The 25,857-nt window shown below is 46.0% G+C and overlaps 1 protein-coding gene across 1 annotated transcript in view; it reads right to left on the bottom strand.

Moving 5' to 3' along the window:
• The window catches only part of CPS1 (carbamoyl-phosphate synthase 1), a 283,263-nt gene that overhangs the window by 6,760 nt on the left and 250,646 nt on the right, over positions 1 to 25,857 (bottom strand). Inside the window, exons 30-36 of the mRNA XM_075933931.1 lie at positions 21,954 to 22,031; positions 18,840 to 18,947; positions 17,616 to 17,705; positions 15,047 to 15,217; positions 12,762 to 12,836; positions 9,305 to 9,403; positions 757 to 816 (exon numbers count right to left, since the gene is read on the bottom strand). Of these exons, the coding sequence (XP_075790046.1) occupies positions 757 to 816; positions 9,305 to 9,403; positions 12,762 to 12,836; positions 15,047 to 15,217; positions 17,616 to 17,705; positions 18,840 to 18,947; positions 21,954 to 22,031 (681 nt within the window). The remainder of the gene's footprint in view (positions 1 to 756; positions 817 to 9,304; positions 9,404 to 12,761; positions 12,837 to 15,046; positions 15,218 to 17,615; positions 17,706 to 18,839; positions 18,948 to 21,953; positions 22,032 to 25,857) is intronic.

Raw genomic sequence — 25,857 nt, 5'->3', positions numbered from 1 at the left:
AGCACTTATGTCGACACAGAGCACTCTTCCTCCAACTTCCCTTACTCCTCGTACAATGAGGGTTACAGGAGTTGGAGTAAGAAGTCCTCCAGCTTGACAGTATTTGGATACTATTTCAGAATAACTGTCTGCTGTGTAGACATGGACTAAGTTATTTCGAAATAACGCTAGTGATTTCAAAATACTGTTGCCATGCAGACGTACCCTAAGTGCCACTGACTTTCAACAGGACTCAGGTTCCTGAATGTTTAGATTTTCTATTAAATTTGGTCTAATATTTTACAGTCGTGATGTTAATATTCACTAGTGATGATGGGTGCATTATAACCCAGAAAACAGGTTCTACATTGGACACCTACATACCTTGCCAAAATAAAAGTGAACTGAAAGACAACTTTCCACCCCCTTAGATGCTTCTTGGTAACATATTATGGGCCAGTTACAGATTTTTCACAATTAAAGGGTTTTTTTCTTTCCCGTTTGTGTTTAAAAAATATGTTTTCCTGACTTGCTTCTTTTTCTTGGAGAACTCATTGGCAGACCTGTAAAGTGACATCACAGCTGCAGGCAGCAAATGGAGCTGCACTTCTTCCAGCTTTGAAAGCAAAACCCCCAGGCTCTAGGAGATGAATCTTGTTTGTTCAATGCAATCACTGCGCCATGGTTTAGTTGCATAACTCTCATTGATTTGAATAGGGCAAGTCAGCTACAAATCCTGAGTAAACTTTGAAAATGCAGGTGCCCAAAGCAACGTACCTTGAAACCTTCCTCATGGAGCTGCTCTGCTACACCCAGGAATTTGGGACGGAAGGAATGCTGAAAAGGAAACACAACAGGGAGCATCAAAGCTATGCCCTAGCAATGGGGCATCCTGCCCTTCACTGGACACCGGGGGCTTTTTCAGAATATGCGATGAGGGAGACATATTTCTTTGCTTGATCAATCTGTGTTCGTGCACATGTGTGCATGCACACACACACACACACACACACACACACATACATCAGTGTATATGTATATACAGTGTGCGTGTCCGTATTTGTATAGTCATTCCATTTTTCCCCCTCAGTAGATGGCTCTCCGTGTCATTTCATGAAGGAAAGACACTTGCAACATTAAAATGAATTGGCTGGTATGAGACTAAGCCCAAACCCTACAATCAGCCAAGATACCTTGATACACTAAGGCGATGTGCGCTCCCAGAGTGTTCTACTGCAGTTAAAGGGCCCTGCATAATAAACGTCAGAACAAGTGAACTTTTACAACATGTTTTACAAGCCATCTATGGATTTAGTTACCATTTGTTTTCAGGCTGCTCTCTAGCACTTGCTTTCACAGCCAGCTACGGCAAACCCAGAAGAACTATCAAGATGTAGCTTCAAAGGAGAAACACTTGCTGGCTTTGGGCTGCCTTTGGGTGCTATGTTTGCAACTATATGTGTGTGCCTAAGGTATTTAGGCACCCGATTGCCATTAAAAACTAAGTGAAGTGTCCAGATCCCCTAAGCAGTTTTGAAAGTCTCTCTCCTAATGCTCTTGCAAACCCAGCAACTGCACAGAACAAATGAGGATATCCCAGTGTTTGCATCTCATTTTGCACCCATCTTAGTGCAACGCGGGAAATGAGATTGTAGTAAGGGCACGTGCCGCCTCTGTACTTCAGGGGCTTAAGTAGCACAGAGATCAAAAGCAACATGTGACCTCTCCGTTGTATAGTCATTCTGCATCTCAGATGTAATGTGACTCTGATGAGTAAAGAAGCAGGACTATTCAAAACACTTTCTGCATTGGAGCTGCTGCTGCTCTTGCCCAGGCAGAGGTCACGAAGGGCAGAGTAAGAATATTTTCTAAGAAAGAAAGAGAGCCAACAAGTCCTTTCAGCTTCACAGACCCCGGCAAGAACCTTATAATAAAGCCGTTTCTGATCTGCACACTACCCGGAAAATACAAATATACAACGTGACATGATTGGCAGCTTTCCAGCCAGAGAACTGCTCTGCCTTCTAGTCAGGGGTGTTGGCTTTCACAACAATCTTATAAACTTCGATCAAACCTGTACTGAGCACTTGTGACACATAAAACAGCCTCTCCACCAAAAGAAATTACATCTGTCAGCTTGCATCTGAGCAGGCCCCAGATTGAAAAGCTGACTGAAAGTACCTGTGTAAGAAATCCTGAGAAACTAAAGCACAAGCAGATTTAGTTACTGGAAGAGATTTATTGCAGGAGGAGGAGGTTTATTTCTTTTCTTTAAAGGAAACGTTATATATCCCGTAATACCCTTCTTGCATTGCTGGGATACCTGGCTAGCCGTAAAGGGCTAGATCTTCAACTGGTGTAAATCCGGGACTTCAACAGAGTTACATCAATTTACATCAAAATCGAGCTCAGTATGCACATGCAGGATCCTGACCCTGATGCTTTGGTCATGAACTTTGCACTTAAATCCAATGTGGGGGCAGACAGAGTTTTTTGCTCCTAAATATCTAGGGCAGTAGATATGGTAGAGGGGTGCACTGAGAGGATAGGCTCACAGTGCTGGGATTTAAAAATACACACTCCTTTAATGTTCTCAGCATTTTAGGGCTATCCGCGCAGATGTAAGGCAGATGCAGACCACCCGGTAGGCAACACTGAATAGCCTAATCAGGGAGGAAAATGAAAAGAGCTTTTCAATTATTCTTGTAGAAAATATTGCCTGGCAAATATAGGGTCTTAGCCACCCCCACATTCCACAGCTTTCCATTATTTAAAAAATGGAGCAGATCGTCAGCTGTTGTAAAATGGGGAAGAGCTTCATTTAACTTCAACAGCATGCCAGTGATTGAGACCATCGGAAGACCTGACCTGTAAAGTGCTGTGGAGCACCAGATTACACTGCATTCTACCGCCCCCATGAGTATGATATGTAACCTGGCAGGGACTTTGCAAGGAATGCGAGAATTAGTGCCTCTTGGCTATTTCTAAGGTGGCGATTCCATTGGACAACAACAGTTGAGACTCATACTAGGATGGAGCAATTGGCACATCTCAAAGATGCCGTGCGTCATTAATTGAAAATCTTGGGTTCTAGTCACAGGGTTTGATTAAAAACTTAGCCAACGAGTTAGCCCTTTAGAGGGAACAACTGTGCCAGAAGGATGCCATTTTGAGGGAAATCATAGAATCATAGAATAATAGGACTGGAAGGGACCTCAAGAGGTCATCGAGTCCAGCCCCCCGCCCTCAAGGCAGGACCAAGCTCCGTCTACACCATCCCTGACAGATGTCTATCTAACCTGTTCTTAAATATCTCCAGAGAGGGAGATTCCACCTCCTCCCTTGGCAATTTATTCCAATATTTGACCACCCTGACAGTTAGGAATTTTTTCCTAATGTCCAATCTAAACCTCCCCTGCTGCACTTTAAGCCCATTACTCCTTGTCCTGTCCTCAGAAACCAAGAGGAACAAATTTTCTCCTTCCTCCGTGTGACAGCCTTTTAGATATTTGAAAACCGCTATCATGTCCCCCCTTAATCTTCTTTTTTCCAAACTAAACAAGCCCAGTTCATGAAGCCTGGCTTCATAGGTCATGTTCTCTAAACCTTTAATCATTCTTGTCGCTCTTCTCTGTACCCTTTCCAATTTCTCCACATCTTTCTTGAAATGTGGCGCCCAGAACTGGACACAGTACTCCAGCTGAGGCCTAACTAGTGCAGAGTAGAGCGGCAGAATGACTTCACGAGTTTTGCTTACAACACACCTGTTGATACAACCTAGAATCATATTTGCTTTTTTTGCAACAGCATCACACTGTTGACTCATATTGAACTTGTGGTCCACTATGACCCCTAGATCCCTTTCCGTCATGCTCCTTCCTAGACAGTCGCTTCCCATCTTGTATGTATGGAACTGATTGTTCCTTCCTAAGTGGAGCACTTTGCATTTCTCTTTATTAAACTTCATCCTGTTTACCTCTGACCATTTCTCTAACTTGCTAAGGTCATTTTGAATTATGTCCCTATCCTCCAAAGAAGTCGCAACCCCACCCAGTTTGGTATCATCTGCAAACATAATAAGCGTACTCTCTATCCCAATATCTACATCATTGATGAAGATATTGAACAGTACGGGTCCCAAAACAGACCCTTGAGGAACTCCACTTGTTATCCCTTTCCAGCAGGATTTAGCACTGTTAACAACAACTCTCTGACTACAGTTATCCAGCCAATTATGCACCCACCTTATCGTGGCCCTATCTAAGTTATATTTGCCTAGTTTATCAATAAGAATATCATGCGAGACCGTATCAAATGCCTTACTAACATCTAGGTATATGACATCCACCGCTTCTCCCTTATCCACAAGGCTCGTTATCCTATCAGAGAAAGCTATCAGATTAGTTTGGCATGACTTGTTCTTCACAAACCCATGCTGGCTATTCCCTATCACTTTATTACCTTCCAAGTGTTTGCATATGATTTCCTTAATTACCTGCTCCATTATCTTCCCTGGGACAGACATTAAACTGACCGGTCTATAGTTTCCTGGGTTGTTCTTATTCCCCTTTTTATAGATGGGCACAATATTTGCCCTTTTCCAGTCTTCTGGAATCTCCCGTCTGCCATGATTTTTCAAAGATCATAGCTAAAGGCTCAGATACCTCCTCTATCAGCTCCTTGAGTATCCTGGGATGCATTTCATCAGGACCTGGTGACTTGCTGACATCTAACTTTCCTAAGTGATTTTTAACTTGTTCTTTGTGTATCCTATCTTCTAAACTTACCCTCTCTCTGCTTGTATTCACCACGTTAGGCACACCTCCAGACTTCTCGGTGAAGACCGAAACAAAGAAGTCATTGAGCATCTCTGCCATTTCCAAGTTCCCTGTTACTGCTTCTCCCTCCTCACTGAGCAGTGGGGCCTACCCTGTCCTTGGTCTTCCTCTTCCTTTTAATGTATTTATAAAAGGTCTTCTTGTTTCCCTTTATGCCTGTAGCTAGTTTGATCTCATTTTGTGCCTTTGCCTTTTTAATCTTGCCCCTGCATTCCCATGTTGCTTGCCTATATTCATCCTTTGTTATTTGTCCTAGTTTCCATTTTTTATATGACTCCTTTTATATGACTCCTTTTTTAAATCAAATACGTCCTTTTTAATCCTGTTTTTTTTTCTGCATCCTATGGGGAACGTACTCGCCTCATCTCTGGGTAGTTAATACAAATGAGACAAAGATGTTCTAGAGTGAAGAATCTCACTCTCTAAGCAAATTTCCCCTGGTCCCATTCAGGGACGGTAATTTTGCCACCCTTGTGGCTACTTATTTCTACCTTTTGTACTCCGATGGCTTGGCAGGACCTAAAAGTACAGCCTGGAAAGCAAATGAAGCCGTTCATCACCAAACACTGAAATGTCCATAAGGGAATGTTTATGTGCAACTCAGCTGGCCTCACCTCTCCAGTAGATCAAATGTACCATCTGTGTAATGGCATTAGGGATCGGTTATTGTCCCAGTACGTCACTGCCCCCTACTGGATGCAATCAGCCGCCCTTCCCATGGGGTGCCAAGCTGATTGCACCACAACACCTAAGAGAGATGGTCCTGTAGTTGAAGAGCCAGGGGTTAAGAGTTTTGGGAACGCTACCCTGCTATGACATTCTGAATGGTCATGGTGTGTATATGTATCCAAGTATATGGATACTTTTCCCTTTGTTTCTGAATCTGTATTATCTACATGAGGGCACATCACCACCATGTTGGATTGAGCGATCTGTTCTCAAGGATGCACATCAAACAAGAACAGCATCAGACAAAGCTCCTCCACCCTCTTCCCGCTTATTATTTTTCCCTGCCTGCTTCCAGCGTTGTCTCCTCATGCCACCCTGCTTCATTTACCACCATTGTTGTTTCAACCACACCTATCACTTTGCAGTTTAATTATCTAGAAAAACATGCTGTGCTGAAGCACCGCAAAAAGACTTATCCCCCCGATTTGTTGTTTTCTTTCCCAACTGTCCAACGCTCCTTGGAAAGGACAGCACCCGGGCTGCTTTCTAAAGTTTCTTTGTTTGTTCTTTTTCCCTTCATCCCAAGCACCATTGGCTCAGATTAACAGGTGCTGGTGCAGATGTCCTACTAATCATTTTGTAACTCACATCACTGCTCCCTCCCTACTCTTCTGAAGCACTGGCATTAGGCAAACAGGCTCAGACTGTATCCACCAGTACTCTCCGGAGCTGACATGTTACAATGTTAGCCCTGCCATGATTATCTGCAAAGATACCAACAGCAGGGCAGGTGCCCCATGGGAAGAGCCCAGGGTCTGGATATCAAGCAAGCTCTTTTATGTATAGTTACAGTCATTAGCAGCTGTGGCTTAAATCCATTTATCATTCTGATGAGTCCAAGAAGAAGGTTGGACTCGCCGCTGTGTTGCCACTAGTGCCATTGATTTACACGTTGCTTCATTTTCGGTCATCTTTTAGGCACCGTCCCCCATACAACCCTTTCAAATTCCCCAAGGACTCCCAACTACCAATGAACACTGGGACCTGATTCACTTGTACAGGGAGAGCAGCTATAATAATCATCTCTTGGCTGCAGAACCCGTGTTGTTTTAATTATTTGTATTGACTTTGTGCCAGCATATAGGGCATAAGCTAATTACAAACACAGCAGGAGCATGGGGCAGAGCTGTGGAGTGTTTTATTGGGACCCTCGAATTTTACAGTCTCGGATGATGTGATTGATCATCGGCGGCACACATGAGACCTTGAGGAGTTTTATGAGCATATCTGACTTCAGTATCTCCTGCAGATATGATTACCCCACTGCAGAGAAACTGTACTTGATAGGGGTGTGTGTGAGCGGGGGGGTTTGCTGGCTACTTTTTTTTATTCTGAGATCCCATTATAGATCCAGAACTGTAAACAGATCAGGGCTTTTCCCAAGGCAAATACCTCCTTAGCGCCCTGTGCAAAAGGCCTTGCCCTGAAGGACTTCCACAATTAGACCCAAAAATGGTTGATTCATGATTCCACAAGGGGGCCATACAAACGAAAAGTTCTGTTGCCTACCCTACATTCTGGAGATGCAGCCTGTAGGATGGTTTGGGTTAAGAAATAAGTAGGTTAGGGGCTTAATTCGGTAGGGAAATGAAACCACGTGCTATAGGAAAACGAGAGTTAGCAAGGACTGGCCCAGGGTCAGGCTATCTTTAGGCTTTGGTTATTGCTAGTCTGAGCAAAGTTGTTAATGAGTGTTTTTAGCAAGTGTGAATGTTTTATTAAAATGCCATCTATACTGACAGTGTGGGAAGGACAGTGGGGCAGATATTAATTTAAATAATGTGTAATGTCAAGAGCCAGTAAGAAGGTGGCAGATATCTAATGATGGCAACTATGTTAACTAGCATGATAATGGAGCATAGAAGGTGTAGTTTTTCTAAATTGCAAGAAAGCGCCAGTCAACATCCAAAAGGTCCCATTATGTTCCAGGCTGATAAGTTTTATTTACTCTGCTGTCACTGATCCCCCATTGATAGCCTATGTCATCTTTGCCTGTGAGTATAACAGTGGCATTTGTGTAGGTAGTAGATGCATGCCTCCTTGCTTAACTAATCATTTTGCTTTGCATGAAGTTTGGTTGTATCAGTCCAAATGTTACCTTGTTTTGTCCCCAAAGTGGGAGGCCAACCAGATCAAATGCTCCCGTTGGCTTCCATTACTCCTCGCACAAGCAGGAATGCCGGCAGCCAGCAGGGGTGCCCTCTGAGTTCGATTTAGTGAGTCTTAACTAGACTCACTGAATAAACTCCAGAAGATCGATTGTGGCAGTGTCGATCTTCTGTCTAATGAAGAGGTGGCCTCGGTAAATATTCTGTCACCAACCTAGAGGCCTGAACTTGGAAACTGAGTTGGGTGTTCCTGCACCTTTCTCTTTTAACAGTTTAATAACTGGGAATATTTCAACATCAGTGTGGCAGGGAGCACAAAGGAGCAGGACTAGGAGCATCAAAGCACAGCTCTGTCTCAGACCCACTCCCATTTCACAGCTTCCTCCTTTCGGTGCCTGGTACTGTGTGCTTCCCGCTGCCTGACAGCATCAGCACAGTGCTGGCTGCAGACTCCAGTAGGCAGGAGAGGAAGCCGCCATCCATACACATCTCCAACCCTCACAGGTACTGACAGCCATCCTTACATTCCTATTGGACAGCCAGACGTGCAGGAAGCAGTGGAGGAATTTTTTTCCCCTTACACCTACCGACAATGGCTGTATACTTTGCAAAAACAACACATCCTTCAGCCTAGAAGACTCTGCTACAGCTCTGCCTGGTGGTGCAGCCTTGGGAGAGATGGAGGGAAAGGACAGCCATTTTCTGTCCAAACAAGTACGCCTTGGTCTACACTAGGGCTTTATTTTGAAATAATCCCCTGTTCGTTTGAATTAATAAGCGGAGCGTCCACCCAACCACGCTTGTTATTTCAAAATAACGGGCTGCTTATTTCAAAGTCTGTCCTCCTGCTTTCCTCGGAGAACAAGCCTTTTTTCGAAATAGTTCTTTCCAAATAGCATTCGTGTGGACGCTCCGCTACTGCTGTTTTGAAATAACCAGAGTAATTGGAACGAATGACTCCCCAGTGCTTCCTGGGACTCTAAGTCGAGGGAGCGTGTCCACATGAACAGAGCCTGCCTCGGACTAATTTCAAGGCTTCCCTGTAGTGTGGACCCGCTAGTTGGATTATGTCATTTTGGGAGTTATTAAATTGATTTTAGTTACTCTGAAATAGTTTCCCAGTGTAGACATGGCCAAAGTGTGCCCATTAGCAGAATTCCCCTTTGTGGGCTTGCAGAATGGACTTCTGCCGCAGCATGGCTGTGATCTGCCCAAAAGCTCAGGCAGCAGGATCAGAGAGAAATGCATGAGAGACATGAGCACTTTGTACGGCTCAGGGACAGGCTTTGATTTCTTCCCCTGGGGCTTTTTGGCTAGAGGGGTTCTGGGCTTCTGCTGTCACCATGAGGCAATTCACCGTGAGGGGTCTGGTCTCACGTCTGCCCACAAAGATACCCCCTACAGCTCCCATGAAGCCAACAGATGCTGTATGAGCATACGTGAGGGAGAAATCTCCCATTGCAAGAGAATGCAAAGTTTTACTGCTCTTTCCCTCTCCTCATGCATGTCGTGGCTGCAGAAAGTCCCTAACGCAGAGAGCTTCCATTGAAAACCAACACAAATAAGTGACTGCAATGTGCAGTGCCAGTTACCCCATTTCCACAGCGTCTGCCCTTACTTCTCTCTGATTCACAAATGCTTGGGGCTCACCTGGATTCCAAGCAGAATTCCCTTCTGGGGAAACTTAAACCCTGTGGAGAGCATGGCCTTCAGGAAGGCAGAATGGATATTCTCCCCGAAGCAAGCGACCTAGGAGGGAAGGACAAAACAGAGGAGTAAGATGCAAACCACAACTAAAAAGAACCTCATGCGATGTTTTGTTTAAAAGTGCTAGTTTCTGCTTTGTCCTGTAGCCCGCGGTGTGACTTCTCTTGAACCGGTGGGGTAAAAAGCAGACCCGACGAATCTTACGGTTTTAATTAAGCCACAAGGCAGGCTGAAGCAATGCTTGACTATCAACCGCATATCATGGAACAATGCAAATAGATTCTGCTCTGATTTATTGGGACACCAGAACACAGCACCTGGCTCACAGTAAGTGAGCTTGTAACAAAATGTTTCATATGACTTAAGGCTTAAATAACAGCGAAGAGTAGACGTGCAACTGCATCTCTTTGCAGGAATGCAGGGTTTGCAGCAGGAAACGGAAGTTCTTTGAGATCTGGTCCCCATGTGTATCCCGCAAGTAGGAGACTGACACGCAGGGCTCAGTCTGGAGGAGGGTGTGAGGAAGCCGGTTGCAAAGATGCTCATGCTACTGTAGTTCACACTGCTGCATCCACAGCAGGGGTCTGAATCAGTCTTGCAAGCATGTGGCCACTCTGCATTCAGCTAGTCTTGGAACATCCTGCGGAGAGGCTGTACAGGTTGCTTGCACTCTTGTGGAACATGCCCTGAGGCGGAGGAATGCATTTTAACCTGTGGCACTCCATGATGCAGTCAGGAGCCCGCTGAGAGGACGTGGCTTGAACTCTCGATCTTTCTGCTACAGCAAGAAAAAGTCTTGGTAATTTTCCGATAGGTGTGGTCCTTTCCCAGGGCATGTCTGATGTTGAGGGAATGAAGTCTTGTCACTGTGGCAGAAGCACGGAGTTGTGGGGAAAAGACAGCTGAGTGGCTACTTTGTTTGATGTGGAATTCAGAAGTAACCTTAGGAAAGACCCTAGGATGGAGGTGAAGGGATACCTTTTCCCTGGGAGAAACCATATACGGAGGGTCTGCCAGGGTGGTTCCCAACTTACTCATCCTTGTGGCTGAAGTGATCGCAACTTAAAATGCCACTTTTGTGAACAGGTGGAATATGGCGCATGTCACCAAGGGATTAGACGGAGACCTGATGAGTGCTGAGACTACGAGGTTGAGGTCAAACAGCAAACAGGAACTTTTCTGGAGCTTCAGGGGGTAGCCGAGTTAGTCTGCTACAGAAAAAAACAACAAATGGTCTGGTAGCACTTTATGGACTAACAAAACATGTAGATGGGATCACGAGCTTTTGTGGGCACAGCTCACTTCTACAGATGACCGGAGTTATTTCGAGTGTTCACATTCCAAACCCATAACTCCGGTCATCTGAAGAAGTGGGCTGTGCCCACAAAAGCTCATGACACCATCTACTTGTTTTGCTAGTCCATAAAGTGCTACCAGACTATTTGTTGTTTTTTCCAGGAACTTCTCTGTTACTCTGGGATGCTAAGAGATCACACTGAGAGAATCTTCAACGATGGACAGACGTATGAACCTTCTATTCATGGTCTGCAGAGCAGTGCCTGCTCATGGTGTCCACTGAAGAGCTCTGAGCTCCTGATGGCTCTGGCAGTAGAAGAATTAATAGGAGCACCGGCTCTCAATATCTCCAGGTTTCCTCCTCCAGCTGAGGAAGAGGTCGACTTTGGCAGGAATAGTCACGCTGCAGTCCAGGTGGTCTTTGTCTGGGGAGCAGACAGACGGGAGCCAGGCCAGCAGACATCATAAATGAAGCCTGGAGAACAGTGTCACATAAGCGCACGCGGCCATGTGACCTAAAAGTGAAAGGCAAATCTGACTGTAGTTTTTGGTCTGTGAGTAATCCACACTGTGAGGACGCTGGAATCTTTCTGCACGATGGAACGCTCTCGCGCATATAGAAATCAGCGTTGCTCTAGTGAAGTTTAGCATCGGTGCGGGTGATCAAACAGACCTTTCTTTGTTTATGCAATTCTAGAAGATAGTATAGAAACTCCATCATCGACCTGACCTCTCGGAAGGAGCGATTTACCAAGAGCCAATCATCCGGATATGGGAAACGTGCAATAATGATGTCTCTTTTGGGTGACACTCCAGAGAAAAGTTTTGTAAACAACTTCCAAGCTGTTCTTGCTACCCAAAGGGAAGGATCCCGAACTATAAATGTTCTTGGCTGTTCCTGAGGGCTTCTCCAGGCTCCAACAAGCAGCTGCTGCTGTTCCCAGTTCCCAAGGGTGGAAACTGGCTACTAGATCAAGAAAAGTAATTCTCACCCCTTGGCTTCATTTCTGTTCTTTTCTCCCCTCCCTCCCTCTACCCCATGGCAACAATTCCATTCTGAAAGTAGGGAGAACAGGTGGGGTTTTTTGTTCTGCCCATTAATTACAATGAAAGCAAATCAGCCGCTGTACGGGTTTCGCCTACAGGATGAAGAGCGCAATAAAAGTACCAGAGAGATGCAAGAAACATGAAGTTATTTCAACCCAAATGTAGGCCTGATTCTCATGTATACTATGGCGCCTTCACATTGCTCTGACAGGGTAGAGGTACCTTCAGGTGAGTCTAAATGTAATTTGTGCCTATTTAAAGGCCATTTTCCACTGTCAGAGTGGTGCAAAGGAATCTTAGCTTAGCTGAAAATCAGGCCCATTTCTCTCTGTCTCAATCTAACACACACACACACACACACACACACACAACTAACAGCTTTGCGCCTGTTAATGCCTGTGCCAGCACATGTTTGCTGGAATGGGTTTCAGCAATTCATCAGAAAGTCTTAGTGCATCTCCAGAAAGGTTGGAAAAGACAGCCAAACCCCAACACTCCTACCTGGAGTTAATACTTCAGTGGCTACCCTTTATTCACACTCGCTCGTTCACTCATTCGGCTCCCCAGCACACATCTTGCTGGTTACTAGGCAACCATAAAAATATCATCATCTGTATCTGTTGCCAGTAAGTAGCCTGTACATTCCAAGACCAAACACTCCTGACCTGACGTCGGCTGTTGCTGCTCTGACATGCATTGATTGGGATGCTGAAGGCTGTATATATGTGCCTGTCAAGAATTAGGTGATTCGTAAGACGTACTGACACGCTGAGAACTTTCCAGAACTGACAGCTCTCTTTGAGAACACATTTCCTGCTGGATTTGAGGCACAGGTCAAGAGGGACATCCAGTGGCCAAATAAATTGAATTCTTCAGGGGAATGCCTTTGTGTAGTTTTTTTCCCCCCAAGAAACAAGGCGCATATCTGTTTGCTAGAGGTGGGGAAAATGTCTCCATTTCTAAGTCTTTGCTTCTTTTTCAAAAGGCACGTTCAAGTCCCATTAGGAGACAAGCTCTTATAAGACTTAGGTTTGTTTTTTTTAAATGCAAATGGTACCTCGCCAGTGGAAGCCATCTCACATCGGAGAATAGGGTCTGCATCTCTCAGTCGGGGCCAGGAGAACATTGGAGCCTGGAAAAAGAAAGGAAAAGAATAGAAAGGAAACTGAGTAATTAACGGGGTTAGAATTCAGATGTCTACTTTACAGAAGAGAGAGAGAGATCCAATTTATGTACAAGGTGCATACGTCTAATGATCACATTGGTCTTGGTGATGACCAGCGAGAAGAGCAGCCAAACGGATTTGAAGTATCCCTTGAACCTTGGTCAGGGACTGGGAGAAACTATCATGGATTTGACCAGCACAAAGCCCCTGTGAGGAACCTGAGGTGAGATTTCTTATATGTGGAGCTACACTGTGATTTTAAGAGGCTATTTAATAGGGAGGGGCAGTTGAATGTTTCCCAAGACAAGGAGACAGATGTGCTGCTCTCGGGGACATGCTGAGTGGCGCTGATCAGAAATTTTTGTGACCGCACGTTTTTCTGTCAGGAAATGCTTGTTGGAATCCAGAAGTTCGGTGGGATTGGGTCAATTTGGACTAAACTTTCCATGGAAAGCTGCTTTGGCTCTTGCCAGTCCCCTTGTCTGCCTCCCTGGGCCCCGAGCTCCTCACCAGCCCCACTGATAGGCCAATGGGGAGCTCAGCATTCACAGCTCTCCGGCTCCTCCATAGCCCCCCAGAAGGCAGTTGCAAAGTTGGGGCTCTTCTGGGCTTCCAGTTTCCCTGGCTTCACAACAGCTTGCCTGGGCACCCAACACACTGAGTTGGGCAGCTGGTTACAGATGTTGGGCAGTACAGAGAGACGCCCATCCAGACAGTCTGGCAGCCTGGACAGCTGGCTCCCCAATTCACTCAGCAGATGGCTTCCCGGCAGACAGTGCTCTGGAGTGCCCATTTCCCCTGCCAACCAGCTTCCTGTGCTGTTGACTCCATGTCACTCTGCTAGCAGTGCTGGCGCCACAATGAAACACAGCAAAAGCATGTACACCAGTCACCCATATTAAGAAGCTCTGACTCTCAATACATAAGGAAGCAGATCCGTCGAGGTGACATTTTTAACATCTTTATCTCAGAGCATATAAGTGCCGTTTGAGAAACAAAATCCCGTTTTAATGCCAATGTTCCTAGAAATAAAAAAATGTGGAAGGGGCATCTGGAAAACATGGATGTCTGATAAGGAGGATTGTATCTCTATGGAGTATTTTGTCAGCGTTCAAAAAACTGTTAGCAAGTCGTTAGATTTAACAATATTGAATAAATACAGAACATCAGCAATGCAAGAGTTTCCCAGGGAAACCTGCAGGAACACATTAGGGGTTTTCACTCTGGTGCTAACATTCCGAAAGGGATGTAACCCTGGACTCTTTAGCTAACAGCACTGCCGGATCCATCCAATAAACTATTAAAATAGCAAATCATCAATTTCAGAAAACTCGACCACTGGCATAAATCGATATTTGAAGCTTCTACACGGTGTGGAAGTTGGACGGCTACTTCCCTCCCTAAGTTGATCATCGATCTCCATTATATTCTAATATATTCCAATATATCATTATATGCAGAGCAGTTTGGTTTGGACAGTAAGTTAGCAGAAGGAAGTTGCCCTCACTCCCTGTATATTTAATCATACACAAGCTATGCTCTCAATAAATATAAAGTCTTGCTTCCTGAATGTCGGAACATTCTGTACTTTGAAAAATAATACGTTTAGACACATTTCTACTTATACTTCCAGCAGATTGTCCGTACGGCTCTTCCACATTTTATTAGAAACATCAGCCTGAAAACAGAACTTTATTTCTTAACGTGTGCTGAAAATGTCTTGAGTACCCATCCTTTATTTATTTGTACAGGCAGAGAGTTAGGAAGGGTGAAATCTGGGCCCCCTTTAAGTCAAGGAGAGTTTTCCTATCTTCAAAAGGGCCAAGGTTTCACCCAGAGTGTGTATGTGTGGGGGGGGAGATTCAAAAAAAGAGCCTCCCCTCCTTTAAAAAACCACACAAAACTCCATGCCTAAATCCTTGGGCATGCGACTTTGGGGCGTAAGAAGAGAGATTTGTGCACATTTCTCAGAAGGCAGCAAGAAGAGGCTGAAACTTGGGCTGCACAGTTTTGGACATGCACATTTAGAGCCCAGGTTGAAGCTAATGTGCTTGGCAGGATTGTTCCCTATTAATTAAAGGTAGTGAAGGAACAAAATCCTAACGTCAAGCCTATTAGCAGGAGCCAGCGTAATTTCTCCGCTGTTTCCTTAATCCCATTGGTTCTCAAAGCCATACCTTAATCCCAACATATTCAGAAGGGATAATGGGTCGTTCCAGGGTAGGCAGGGATGACTCGTCGATCTTTTCCCCAATCATCACCTTTGTGGCCACATCGATGAAGTCTACGCCAATAGTCTTGGACACAAAGGGGAAGGAGCGTGAAGCCCGCAGGTTGCACTCTATCACCTGAAGGGATAAAGAGGAGATTCTTCAGTGCCATGGATTTGTGAAGTGCAGAGGTCAAGCTCCTATTCGGGTGCAAATTCACAAGCATAAACAGGCTCTGGAGGTTTCTGGAAACTCGTCCTGGGATAACACTCACAGGAGCTGGAGAGAAATCTCACCAAATTCTCATATAAGGTGCATGCTCAGGCATGGGAATTGCAGTCAAGATTCTGAAGCTCTAGACCTAGGCGACTCGGCTTAAGGAACGCAACTCCCGCTTTGTAGAATACGTAGCTGGAGTCGGCTTACCTTAAGGCGTGCTTGGTGGCATCCCCATCGGCTTCCCTTACTCCTTGAAAAAGCAGGAGTTCTGAACGCTGGTGGGGGTGCCCTCTGAGTTTGATTTAGTGAGTCTTAACTCGACTCCCTACATCAAACTCCGGAAGATCGAGCACAGCAGCAGCGATCTTCCTTCTTGTGTAGGCAAGGCCTGAGTGATTGTGAGGAGCCAACCTGATGGTTCTTGGAGCCTGGTTTTCACAGGGCTGGTTACCCAAAATCACCAGTCACTTTTGAAAATGTGTCTTGTGTTTTCCACACCATAGCCTTGGCTTCAAACACATCAGTGCCCAAACCGGAGGTGGAGGAAGGGAGAAAACACCATGAGCTAGTTATAAACACTCAAGCTTATTTGGCCCTTTCCTTGCTGTCACACTATTTCTTTGGGGAGTGAAAATTTCTCCAGGCAAGCATCTGGTCAAGCGGACTTTTGGGCTCTTTAGCTGGGATATGTTTAGCGACACAAGCTAGGAACAAAGTCAGTGCCCGACACAGAGTGTCACTGGGGTTTGAGAGAAGAGGAGGAATCCAGGTACGTGAGGGAGTGAGTGAACTGGGGTGAGAAAGGCAGATTAAAGTAAGGTGGATAAAGAAGGAGATCACAAGAGAAGAAAGAAAATGAGGTGGACAGTGCTGGGAAGATTCATTCCCAAACTAGCAGTTCAGTCAGCACAAAATCACTTGAGTCTTGTAAAATCTTCCCTTCCCGTCCCAACACAAACCTCCCCCTTTCACAGATGGCCAGGACTCCCTTGACTTTCCCAGTTAGTGACAGCGAGCAAAGCACCCACTGATGTTGGCCTGCAAGGATCAGACATTTGTTGTACACCTGTATTTAATAGCACTCTTGAAAGATCACCTTTTAGTGGTGCACACACTCGGTTTGCCCCTTTCACATCCACCCATATTGCCCTTCTAGCTTTTAGCATGCGGCCCATCAAGATCCAGGCTACCGAAAGGTCAGCCGGTGCATGATAAAGTCAAGATGACGCTTTGTTAATAAAATGGGGCATGAGTCCCAGGCCTATAAATCACATTTGGAAATTATCCTTCTGGAAAATTTGGATTTGAGCACAGCCTCACACAACCATGTGCTGCCAGACAGCCATTTCACAGAGATGGCTTCACCCGCAAATGACAACAATGTGAAGGCAGATGGAGCTCTCTTCTCACAGGGCACGTCAACACAGCAGAGCAAAAGTCAAATTAAGCGATGCAACTTCAGTGTTGACATGCCCTGTAAGAAGAGAGCTCCATCTGCCTTCACATTGTAGCCGAAGTCGAAATAGCGTAATTTGGCTTTGGGCACTGTCTACACAGCAGGAAGTCAAAGGGAGAGCACTCTTCCTTCGATTTCCCTTACTCCTGGGCTATGTCTACACTGGCATGATTTTCCGGAAATGCTTTTAACGGAAAAGTTTTCCATTAAAAGCATTTTCGGAAAAGCGCGTCTAGATTGGCAGGACACTTTTCCGGAAAAGCACTTTTCCGGAAAAGCGTCCGTGGCCAATCTAGACGCACTTTTCCGCAAAAAAGCCCCGATCGTCATTTTCACGATCAGGGCTTTTTTGCGGAAAACACTACTGTGCTGTCTACACTGGCCCTTTTCCAGAACAATTTTCCGGAAAAAGACTTTTGCACGAACGAGAGCAGCATAATTTTTCCGGAAAAGCACTGATGATTTTACAAGCGGCCAGTGTAGATAGCTGGCTAGTTTTTCTGGAAAAGTGGCTGATTTTCCGGAATAACTTGCCAGTGTAGACACAGCCCTCGTGAAATGAGGGTTACAGGAGTCGGAGTAAGAAGTCCTTCAGCTCGCTAATATTTCGAAATAATGGCTTGCCATGTAGACATACCCACGCTGCACCACAGAGTGCTTTACACAGCAGGGAAAGGTATCTCCGTGGCACAGAGAGGCCCTTGAACAAGGCAGGCATTATGTGTGCAGACCCACGCTCGGACTACAGCATGTAGCTGCTGTTGCCTCAGTCTCTCTGCCCTGAGGGGGAGCACAGAGAAATGGCACATTGGCAGGACACAACACTGGAGCCGCCTGAGTCTCCTCCTCCGCAGTTCTTACCAAGACGTCGTTTCCTCGCACCAGGAACTGAACATTGAATGGCCCCGAGATGGAAAAGGCCCGAGCAATCTTCTTGGTGATAATTTTCACCTACAAAAAAACAGGCAGCATAAGGTTATTTATTACGCACAGATCGGCTCCAAGGTGGGAGCTTGGCCATGGTCTTCACAACCCGCAGCAGCCTTTGGAGATCGTGTCTGTCCTATGAGGCCGAGGAACCCAGAGCCAGAATGTCCACACGAGGTGATGGGAATAAAAATGGAGTCTCGTGCATTTAACCACTGCATGGTGTGAGGGGACTCCCTAAACGTCACGCACTGCAGGCTGGGATGGGGCGGTTCACATTTCCGATAAACTGGGTTTCAGCTAAGTGGGTACTTTACAGGCTTCAGTCACTTAGCAATATACTTGCGTCATCAAAGATCAACAGTATCTGTATCAACACTATCCTGAAATAAACTGGGAAAGAAGCCACCATCCCATCTAGAATCCTAGAACACTAGGACTGGACGGGACCTCGAGGGGTCATCAAGCCCCATCCCCTGCCCTCCTGGTAGAACCAAGCACCATCTACATCCTCCCTGACAGGTCTGTCTAACCTGCTCTTCAATATCTCCCGTGATGGAAATTCCACAACCTCCCTGGGCAATTTATTCCAGTGTTTAATCACCCTGAAAAGGTAGGAAGTTTTTCCTAATGTCCAACCTAAATCTCCCTTGCTGCAGTTTAAGCCCATTGCTTCTTGTCCTGTCATCAGAAGCCAAGGAGAATGGTGCTTTTTCTCCCTCCTCCATTTAGGTATTTGAAAACTGCTATCATGTCCCAGCCTACCATACCATGTTCCACCACTTTTATAAAGGGGTTTGCAAAACTCAGCTCTGTATTAGGGACTCCTGTGATTAGAGAGGGATAGCTCAGTTGTTTGAGCATTAGCCTGCTAAATCAAGGGTTGTGATCTCAATCCTTGAGTAGGCCACTTAAGGATTGGGAGCAAATCTGTCAGGATTAGTACTTGGTTCTGCCATGAGGGTAGGGGACTGAACTTGATGACCTCTCAAGGTCCCTTCCAGTTTTCTATGAGGAGAAGAAGAAAGTTTCTGGATGTGTTTGCAATTTGAACACTGTTCCTGGCCATATCCCACAGGGTATCTTTTTAGGAAGAGGGCCTGAAACTCTGGGTCTTTATGGCCTGAGCTAATGAGTCAATTTTAGCAAAACACTCACTTTCTCCACAGCTCCTTGGCTAATAGTCTGGGTGGGCAGCATCAGGGTGGCGTCTCCAGAGTGAACACCTGCATCCTCCACGTGCTCCGAGATAGCATGTGAGATGACCTGTGTGAAGAAAGAGTCATGGGTCATCCTGTCTGACATGCCCAGCTCCAGCCTCACCGCCAGGCCCACCACAAAGACGAGTTCTGCACAGGCCCAGGGGGAGAGATACACAGGGACAGGGACACAAAAAAAACATGCAAAAGCGACGAGGAGTCCTGTGGCACCTTATAGACTAACTGAAGTGTAGGAGCATAAGCTTTCGTGGGCAAAGACCCACTTCGTCAGATGCATGTAGTGGAAATTTCCAGAGGCAGGAATAAATATGCAGGCCAGGATCAGGCTGGAGATGATGAGGTGATCCAATCAAGGAGGATGAGGCCCACTTCTAGCAGCTGATCTGGAGGTGTGAATTCCAAGAGAATAGAAGCTGCTTTTGTAGTTAGCAAGCCATTCACAGTCTTTGTTTAATCCAGAGTTGATTGTGTCAAACTTAAAGATGAACTGTAGCTCAGCAGTTTCTCTTTGAAGTCTGGTCCTGAAGTTTTTTTGCTGCAGGATGGCTACTTTTAGATCTGCAATTGTGTGTCCAGGAAGATTGAAGTGTTCCCCTACAGGTTTTTGTATGTTGCCATTCCTAATATCAGATTTGTGTCCATTGATTCTTTTACGTAGGGACTGTCCTGTTTGGCCGATGTATATAGCAGTGGGGCATTGTTGGCACATGATGGCATATATTACGTTGGTGGATGTGCAGGAGAATGTACCAGTGACAGTATGGCTGATCTGGTTAGGTCCTGTGATGGTGTTGCTGGTGTATATATGTGGGCAGAGTTGGCACCGAGGTTTGTTGCAAGGATTGGTTCCTGAGTTCGAGTTATTATGGTGCGGTGTGTAGTTGCTGGTGAGAATATGCTTCAGGTTGGCGGGTTGTCTGTGGGCAAGGACCGGCCTACCTCCCAAGGCCTGTGAGAGCGAGGGATCATTGTCCAGGATGGGCTGAAGATCGCTAATGATGCGTTGGAGAGGTTTTAGCTGGGGACTATAGGTGATGGCCAGTGGTGTTCTGTTGGTTTCTTTCTTGGGCTTGTCCCGTAGCAGGAGGCTTCTGGGTACACGTCTGGCTCTGTCAATCTGTCTCCTCACTTCCTCGTGTGGGTATCGCAGTTTACAGAATGCATTCTGTAAACTGCGATACCCACACGAGGAAGTGAGGAGACAGATTGACAGAGCCAGACGTGTACCCAGAAGCCTCCTGCTACGGGACAAGCCCAAGAAAGAAACCAACAGAACACCACTGGCCATCACCTATAGTCCCCAGCTAAAACCTCTCCAACGCATCATTAGCGATCTTCAGCCCATCCTGGACAATGATCCCTCGCTCTCACAGGCCTTGGGAGGTAGGCCGGTCCTTGCCCACAGACAACCCGCCAACCTGAAGCATATTCTCACCAGCAACTACACACCGCACCATAATAACTCGAACTCAGGAACCAATCCTTGCAACAAACCTCGGTGCCAACTCTGCCCACATATATACACCAGCAACACCATCACAGGACCTAACCAGATCAGCCATACTGTCACTGGTACATTCTCCTGCACATCCACCAACGTAATATATGCCATCATGTGCCAACAATGCCCCACTGCTATATACATCGGCCAAACAGGACAGTCCCTACGTAAAAGAATCAATGGACACAAATCTGATATTAGGAATGGCAACATACAAAAACCTGTAGGGGAACACTTCAATCTTCCTGGACACACAATTGCAGATCTAAAAGTAGCCATCCTGCAGCAAAAAAACTTCAGGACCAGACTTCAAAGAGAAACTGCTGAGCTACAGTTCATCTTTAAGTTTGACACAATCAACTCTGGATTAAACAAAGACTGTGAATGGCTTGCTAACTACAAAAGCAGCTTCTATTCTCTTGGAATTCACACCTCCAGATCAGCTGCTAGAAGTGGGCCTCATCCTCCTTGATTGGATCACCTCATCATCTCCAGCCTGATCCTGGCCTGCATATTTATTCCTGCCTCTGGAAATTTCCACTACATGCATCTGACGAAGTGGGTCTTTGCCCACGAAAGCTTATGCTCCTACACTTCAGTTAGTCTATAAGGTGCCACAGGACTCCTCGTCGCTTTTGCAGATTCAGACTAACACGGCTACCCCTCTGATAAAAAAAACATGGAATTTCCTGGCTCTTCAAGCACATTTTGCAGGAATTTAAAAGGACTAGTGGATGCAAACAACGGCCAGCGCACACCGCTGGACCGCAGTGCTGCAAGCTGCAGTAATAGTAATGAAAATCAAATCTCCTGCTTCAGGCCATTATCTGTCTGTCTGGGTTGTCCAGATGAAGCAATTCCTGCTCACCCCTCCTCTTTGCATCATTTCTACAAAGGCCCGGCTGGGCTGTGGATTAGTTTCACTTCCTTTGGAAGCAGCGTGTATTGATCGTTGCTAGAGGGAGGATATAATGGACTTAATGGAGCAATGTCTGAGCTATCACAGTAAATCCTTATGCTCCTGTTTTCGGTCCCAATCCAAAGCCCCAAAGAAGTTCTTTCATAGACTCCAACGGACACTGGATCAGGCCTTGTCAGAAGCACTTTTGAATCCCAAGGCCCTGACAGAGGGAAATGCTAATGAAGTATGCAGAGAAAAGCAAAGGGCCTTGATTAGGAAATGTGATTATATTCACCCTCACTCTTTCACCATATGAGGAAGACAAAAGGCCCAGAGAAAAGGGAGAAAGGCAAAATCTTGAAGCAGGAACTGCAGCTAGAAGACCTATCCAAGGCAGGTATCTTCAAGAGGCTGAAAACTCTCAGGAGACTGGCTAGCCATGAACAATCAATTTTGTTTTCAGTTCATCTCTATTCCGCTCAGCTACAAAACCGCTCTTTGCACCATGGCACAAAACCCTCCTCTTCTACCACAGGGTTAATCGAACCCAGGTGATTCACACTTTGCATGCCCCCCCATAAAAAAAAACAAAAAACATAACAAAAAAATAGGGAAAATGAAATATAAGGAAAATAAAATACAGTTCTTACTTTTCCAGCCTTGGCGACAGCATCCATTTCCACTTCTCGGGCTCCCTCGATGAATTTTGTGAGTACAACCGGGTGCTCCTGTCACCAGGACAAGACAGAAAATGAAACTTTTAGGAGAGCACATTTTTGGTCCCACGGGAGCTGTTGACCCTGGGAAACCGTCTGGAGGCACCGCGAGGGAAACGTTCGCATTCTCACTTCACAGGCACAAACGCAGCCCTGGCAAGATGAAAGAGCATCGCCCGGACTGTCTCCTGAAAAGTGCTGCACAAGAGGCGTGGCTCACCACGATAACAGTGGCAGGCAGAGAAATTCTGGTGAAATCCTGAGTCATGACAGTTATCGGCCACACCCCCATCCAGCGCTCCCAGCATTTCACCTCCAGGGTCTTGATTCCCAAACCGGTGCCTTAACTACCAGGCAACGTTCCTCCGCTGAGAACGCCACAGCCTCCTCCGGGTTTCGGTCACCGGTCCACAGGGTGACTGGTAATCTGCCTAACTGAGGACTCTGCACTACCGATTGCTCCCTCGGGGCGCCCCTTATTTCAATTCATGCCCCCCATCGCTGAATCTACTGCACCACTTAACTCCCCCATTTCCCCACTGATGAGCTGCCACTCAACTTGGGCCACCATTAGTCATCCTGGGCTCTCTCCAAATCCCCTCCCCCGGGACAGTCTCTGCTGTCGTCTTTTTGGCCTTCTGCGCTCTCTGGCACACCAGAGAGAGTTTATCGCCTTCCACCCCCTCTGGCTCCTCACAGAGCCCGGCTCCGCCCACAGATGCCACAGGCATTGCCTCCGACTCTGCCTTTTCTCTGACTTTGCCCACACATCCAAGCAGCTCCTTGCAGCATAGCACTGCCAGGACCCTGCTTTCCTCACCATCCCCATGGCAACACCATCATCTGGGCTGCCGTCACCTCTTCGCGCAACCACTGTAACTTCTCTCAGGGCTCCTCAATGCCCACCCTCTCTGGTTGTTTTCCCTGCCTGTCACTTTACCGTGGCATCCCCTTCCCTGCCTCCCACTTCGCCAATGAATTGAATTCAGGATTCTTGCCCTTCCTTTCAAGGCCTTTCACAGCCTTTTCCCTCCTTGCTGAGCCATTCTTTCGTTGGGCAACTCCGTTCCACAGCTTCCCTCCTCCAACACTGGACTTTCCACTTCTCCCACAAGCACCTCCAAAGCTTTCTGCTGGGCCACCTGCTCTGCGTACCACCCCTTCCCTGGACCAGTCCATAATTCAACCTGCCTCTGTCAAATCCCACTCTGAGAATTACAGCAAATTGCCAAGTACTATTGGCTTGATACTAGATTTACCCAGCATTGCTTGGGCCCTTAACGCAATCAGTGTTTGTTTTTTAGAAAATAAAATGGTGACCCTGGTGATGAGGGGTTGAGGATGCAGGCTGCATTGGGGAGAGAGGACAACCCCAGCCCTCTCTCGCCACAACAGGTTGGAACCAGGTGAGAAGTGCCTCTCCATACGAACACTCACCCTTGTCCCCATCAATAGACCACAGTAACAGGTGCTAAGATTCTGTAGCCCCAGCTCCCCACAGAAGCTCTGTGTATGAAGGAGCAACTCCTCAGCTGGTGGGAGGTGTCACAGCTCCATGGACTGTCCATGAGAGTCGGACTCCTAAATACATTAGGTGCTACGATGCTAAGCACTCCAAGTACCGAAATACCATTAAAAACCTGAGCTGTGGGGGCCACATTCTCAGAAGCCAGAACATCTGGCTCCAGTGGTGGGTGATGGCCTTGAAGGCTTCAGAACAGCTGGCCCTTAATTTCTCATTTCTCAACTGGCGCTAGTGACACTTACCCTGCTTTGTAAGGTGATTGGACTTACACAGAGGAAAATGTCGGATGTATTCTGAGTATGTTGTGTGGTACTGACTTCTCTTCTTCTTTACAGGTGCTATCACCTGTACAGTGTCTTATCACTTGACTCAGCTCACCTCGCTGGAGGCTGAACCCCATCACTCGTAAAAATACCTAACTTGGTCAAACCATACCGTGCTTAGCCTGTGCCGGAGTCTGGTGTCACTGAAGAGTTACTGCCTTTTTTTTTTTTTTTAATACCCAGCTATTTGTGATGCTCGTATTTATTGCATGTCAGGTCTGCTCAGATCAGAGACCATGCATGGGAGAGGAAATAAATGACAGTAACATGGGAAAAGAGTCAGGACTAAACTCAGAGATTGTGAATACGTTTGTCTACCATACAGCCTACACCCACACTGCAGCGCTATTTTCCACGTCTTTTGAGGGCACCTGTTATTTTGAAATATCACGGGCTCACTATTCTGACATCCCTGTAAGCCTCATTCCACAAGGAGTAAGGGACGTTTCGAAATACTGATTTATTTCAAAATAAGTGTTGTGTAGACAGCACCAAATTTCAAAAGAAGCTATTGTGAAATTGACTCAAAATAAGCTACGCAATTTGCATAGCTCAAATTGCATAGCATATTTCAAGCTACGGATGCAGTGTAGATACAAGTGATCAACTCTGGCTATTTCACAGTTGTTGAATGCTCCTATCCCTCCCCTTCCTCAAGCATCCCAAATATCCACTGCATATTAACACTAATGACAGACACAGCAGAAACTCAGCAGAACAAATAATTGAGCCTAACAAGCTAAGTTCTTGGATTTCGTTGGCTAGATCCTGTTGTAGGCTATTGGAAATAACTCTCATTTCACTCTTCTGCTCCCTCAAAATTTCACCCCCTGGGGATCAAACTCTTCCCTGTATGAAAAAACAATTATCCCCAACTAGCTTTTGAAAGCATTTAAAAGGGAAAACACAGCTTTCATCTTCTGCATTGTAAGCTCTATGGATCGATGATCCCAATGGATAAATATATTAAGCAGAGAGCAGCTCTTCCCTCATGCTAAAAGAACAGAATACACAACATGAGATGGGGGGAAAAAAGTTAAATGTCACCATGAAACTTTGCAAAGTTTTATGCATTTATAGGAATGGAGTAAAAAAAAAATCAATAGGATAGGAGATGTTAGTGTAAAATCCAAGCTGTGGATGGATGCCAAGTGACAGGATATAGATACTGAGAAGAAAAAGAAGGTCACAGCTGCAGCCTCTTCTCACTAAATAGTCCCTTGCATGGGATTGCTGGAGAGGTAACAGCCCCAATATATTATGCTCAGCATATATAGCAAAAGCTCCTTATGCCCCAACCATACATGGCTATTTGAACTTGACCTTGGTGCCCATCTCCAAATGGAGTCAGATCCCCATTCCTGTGGAGTGGCACCATACTCTCTGTGCTGTGGTCTATACTAGGGCTTTATTTCTAAATAACCCCCTTTAGCTCGAATTAATAAGCAGAGCGTCCACACAACCAAGCCCGTTATTTCAAAATAACAGGCCTTTTAATCTGAAATCTGTATTCCCACTTTCCTCGGTGAACAACACTAATTTCTAACTAATTATTTCAAAATAACAGTAGTGTGGACATTCCACTGCTGCTATTTCTAAATAACGACTTCCCAGAGTCATTCAAACTAATGACTCCCCAGTGCTTCCTGAGGCTCGAAGTCGAGGTGGCACACCCTCATTAACGGAGCCTGCCTCCGACTAATTTTAAGTCCCCCTCATAGAGGACATGCTCTTTCGATGTTGTTATTGCAGGAGTTATTAAATCGATTTTCGGTATTTCGAAATAGTTTCCTAGTGACTATCCATCTTGAAGGCCTCGATAACATTGTTGAGGGAGTGACAATTCAGTCTGTGAATGATCAGAAGCCACCCTCTGAAGGAAGGGAATGAAAGGGCAAGTGCCATCAGCTATGTTAAATTGCCTCGTCCTCAAACAGAGAAAACAAACAGCTGGGAAGAGGCGCCGTGGCAAGAGATAGGGAAGAAGTAC

The sequence above is a fragment of the Pelodiscus sinensis genome, chromosome 7 (genome assembly GCF_049634645.1).
Source record: "Pelodiscus sinensis isolate JC-2024 chromosome 7, ASM4963464v1, whole genome shotgun sequence".
NCBI classification, from domain to species: domain Eukaryota; kingdom Metazoa; phylum Chordata; order Testudines; family Trionychidae; genus Pelodiscus; species Pelodiscus sinensis.
This window is presented reverse-complemented; position numbering and strand designations above follow the sequence as displayed.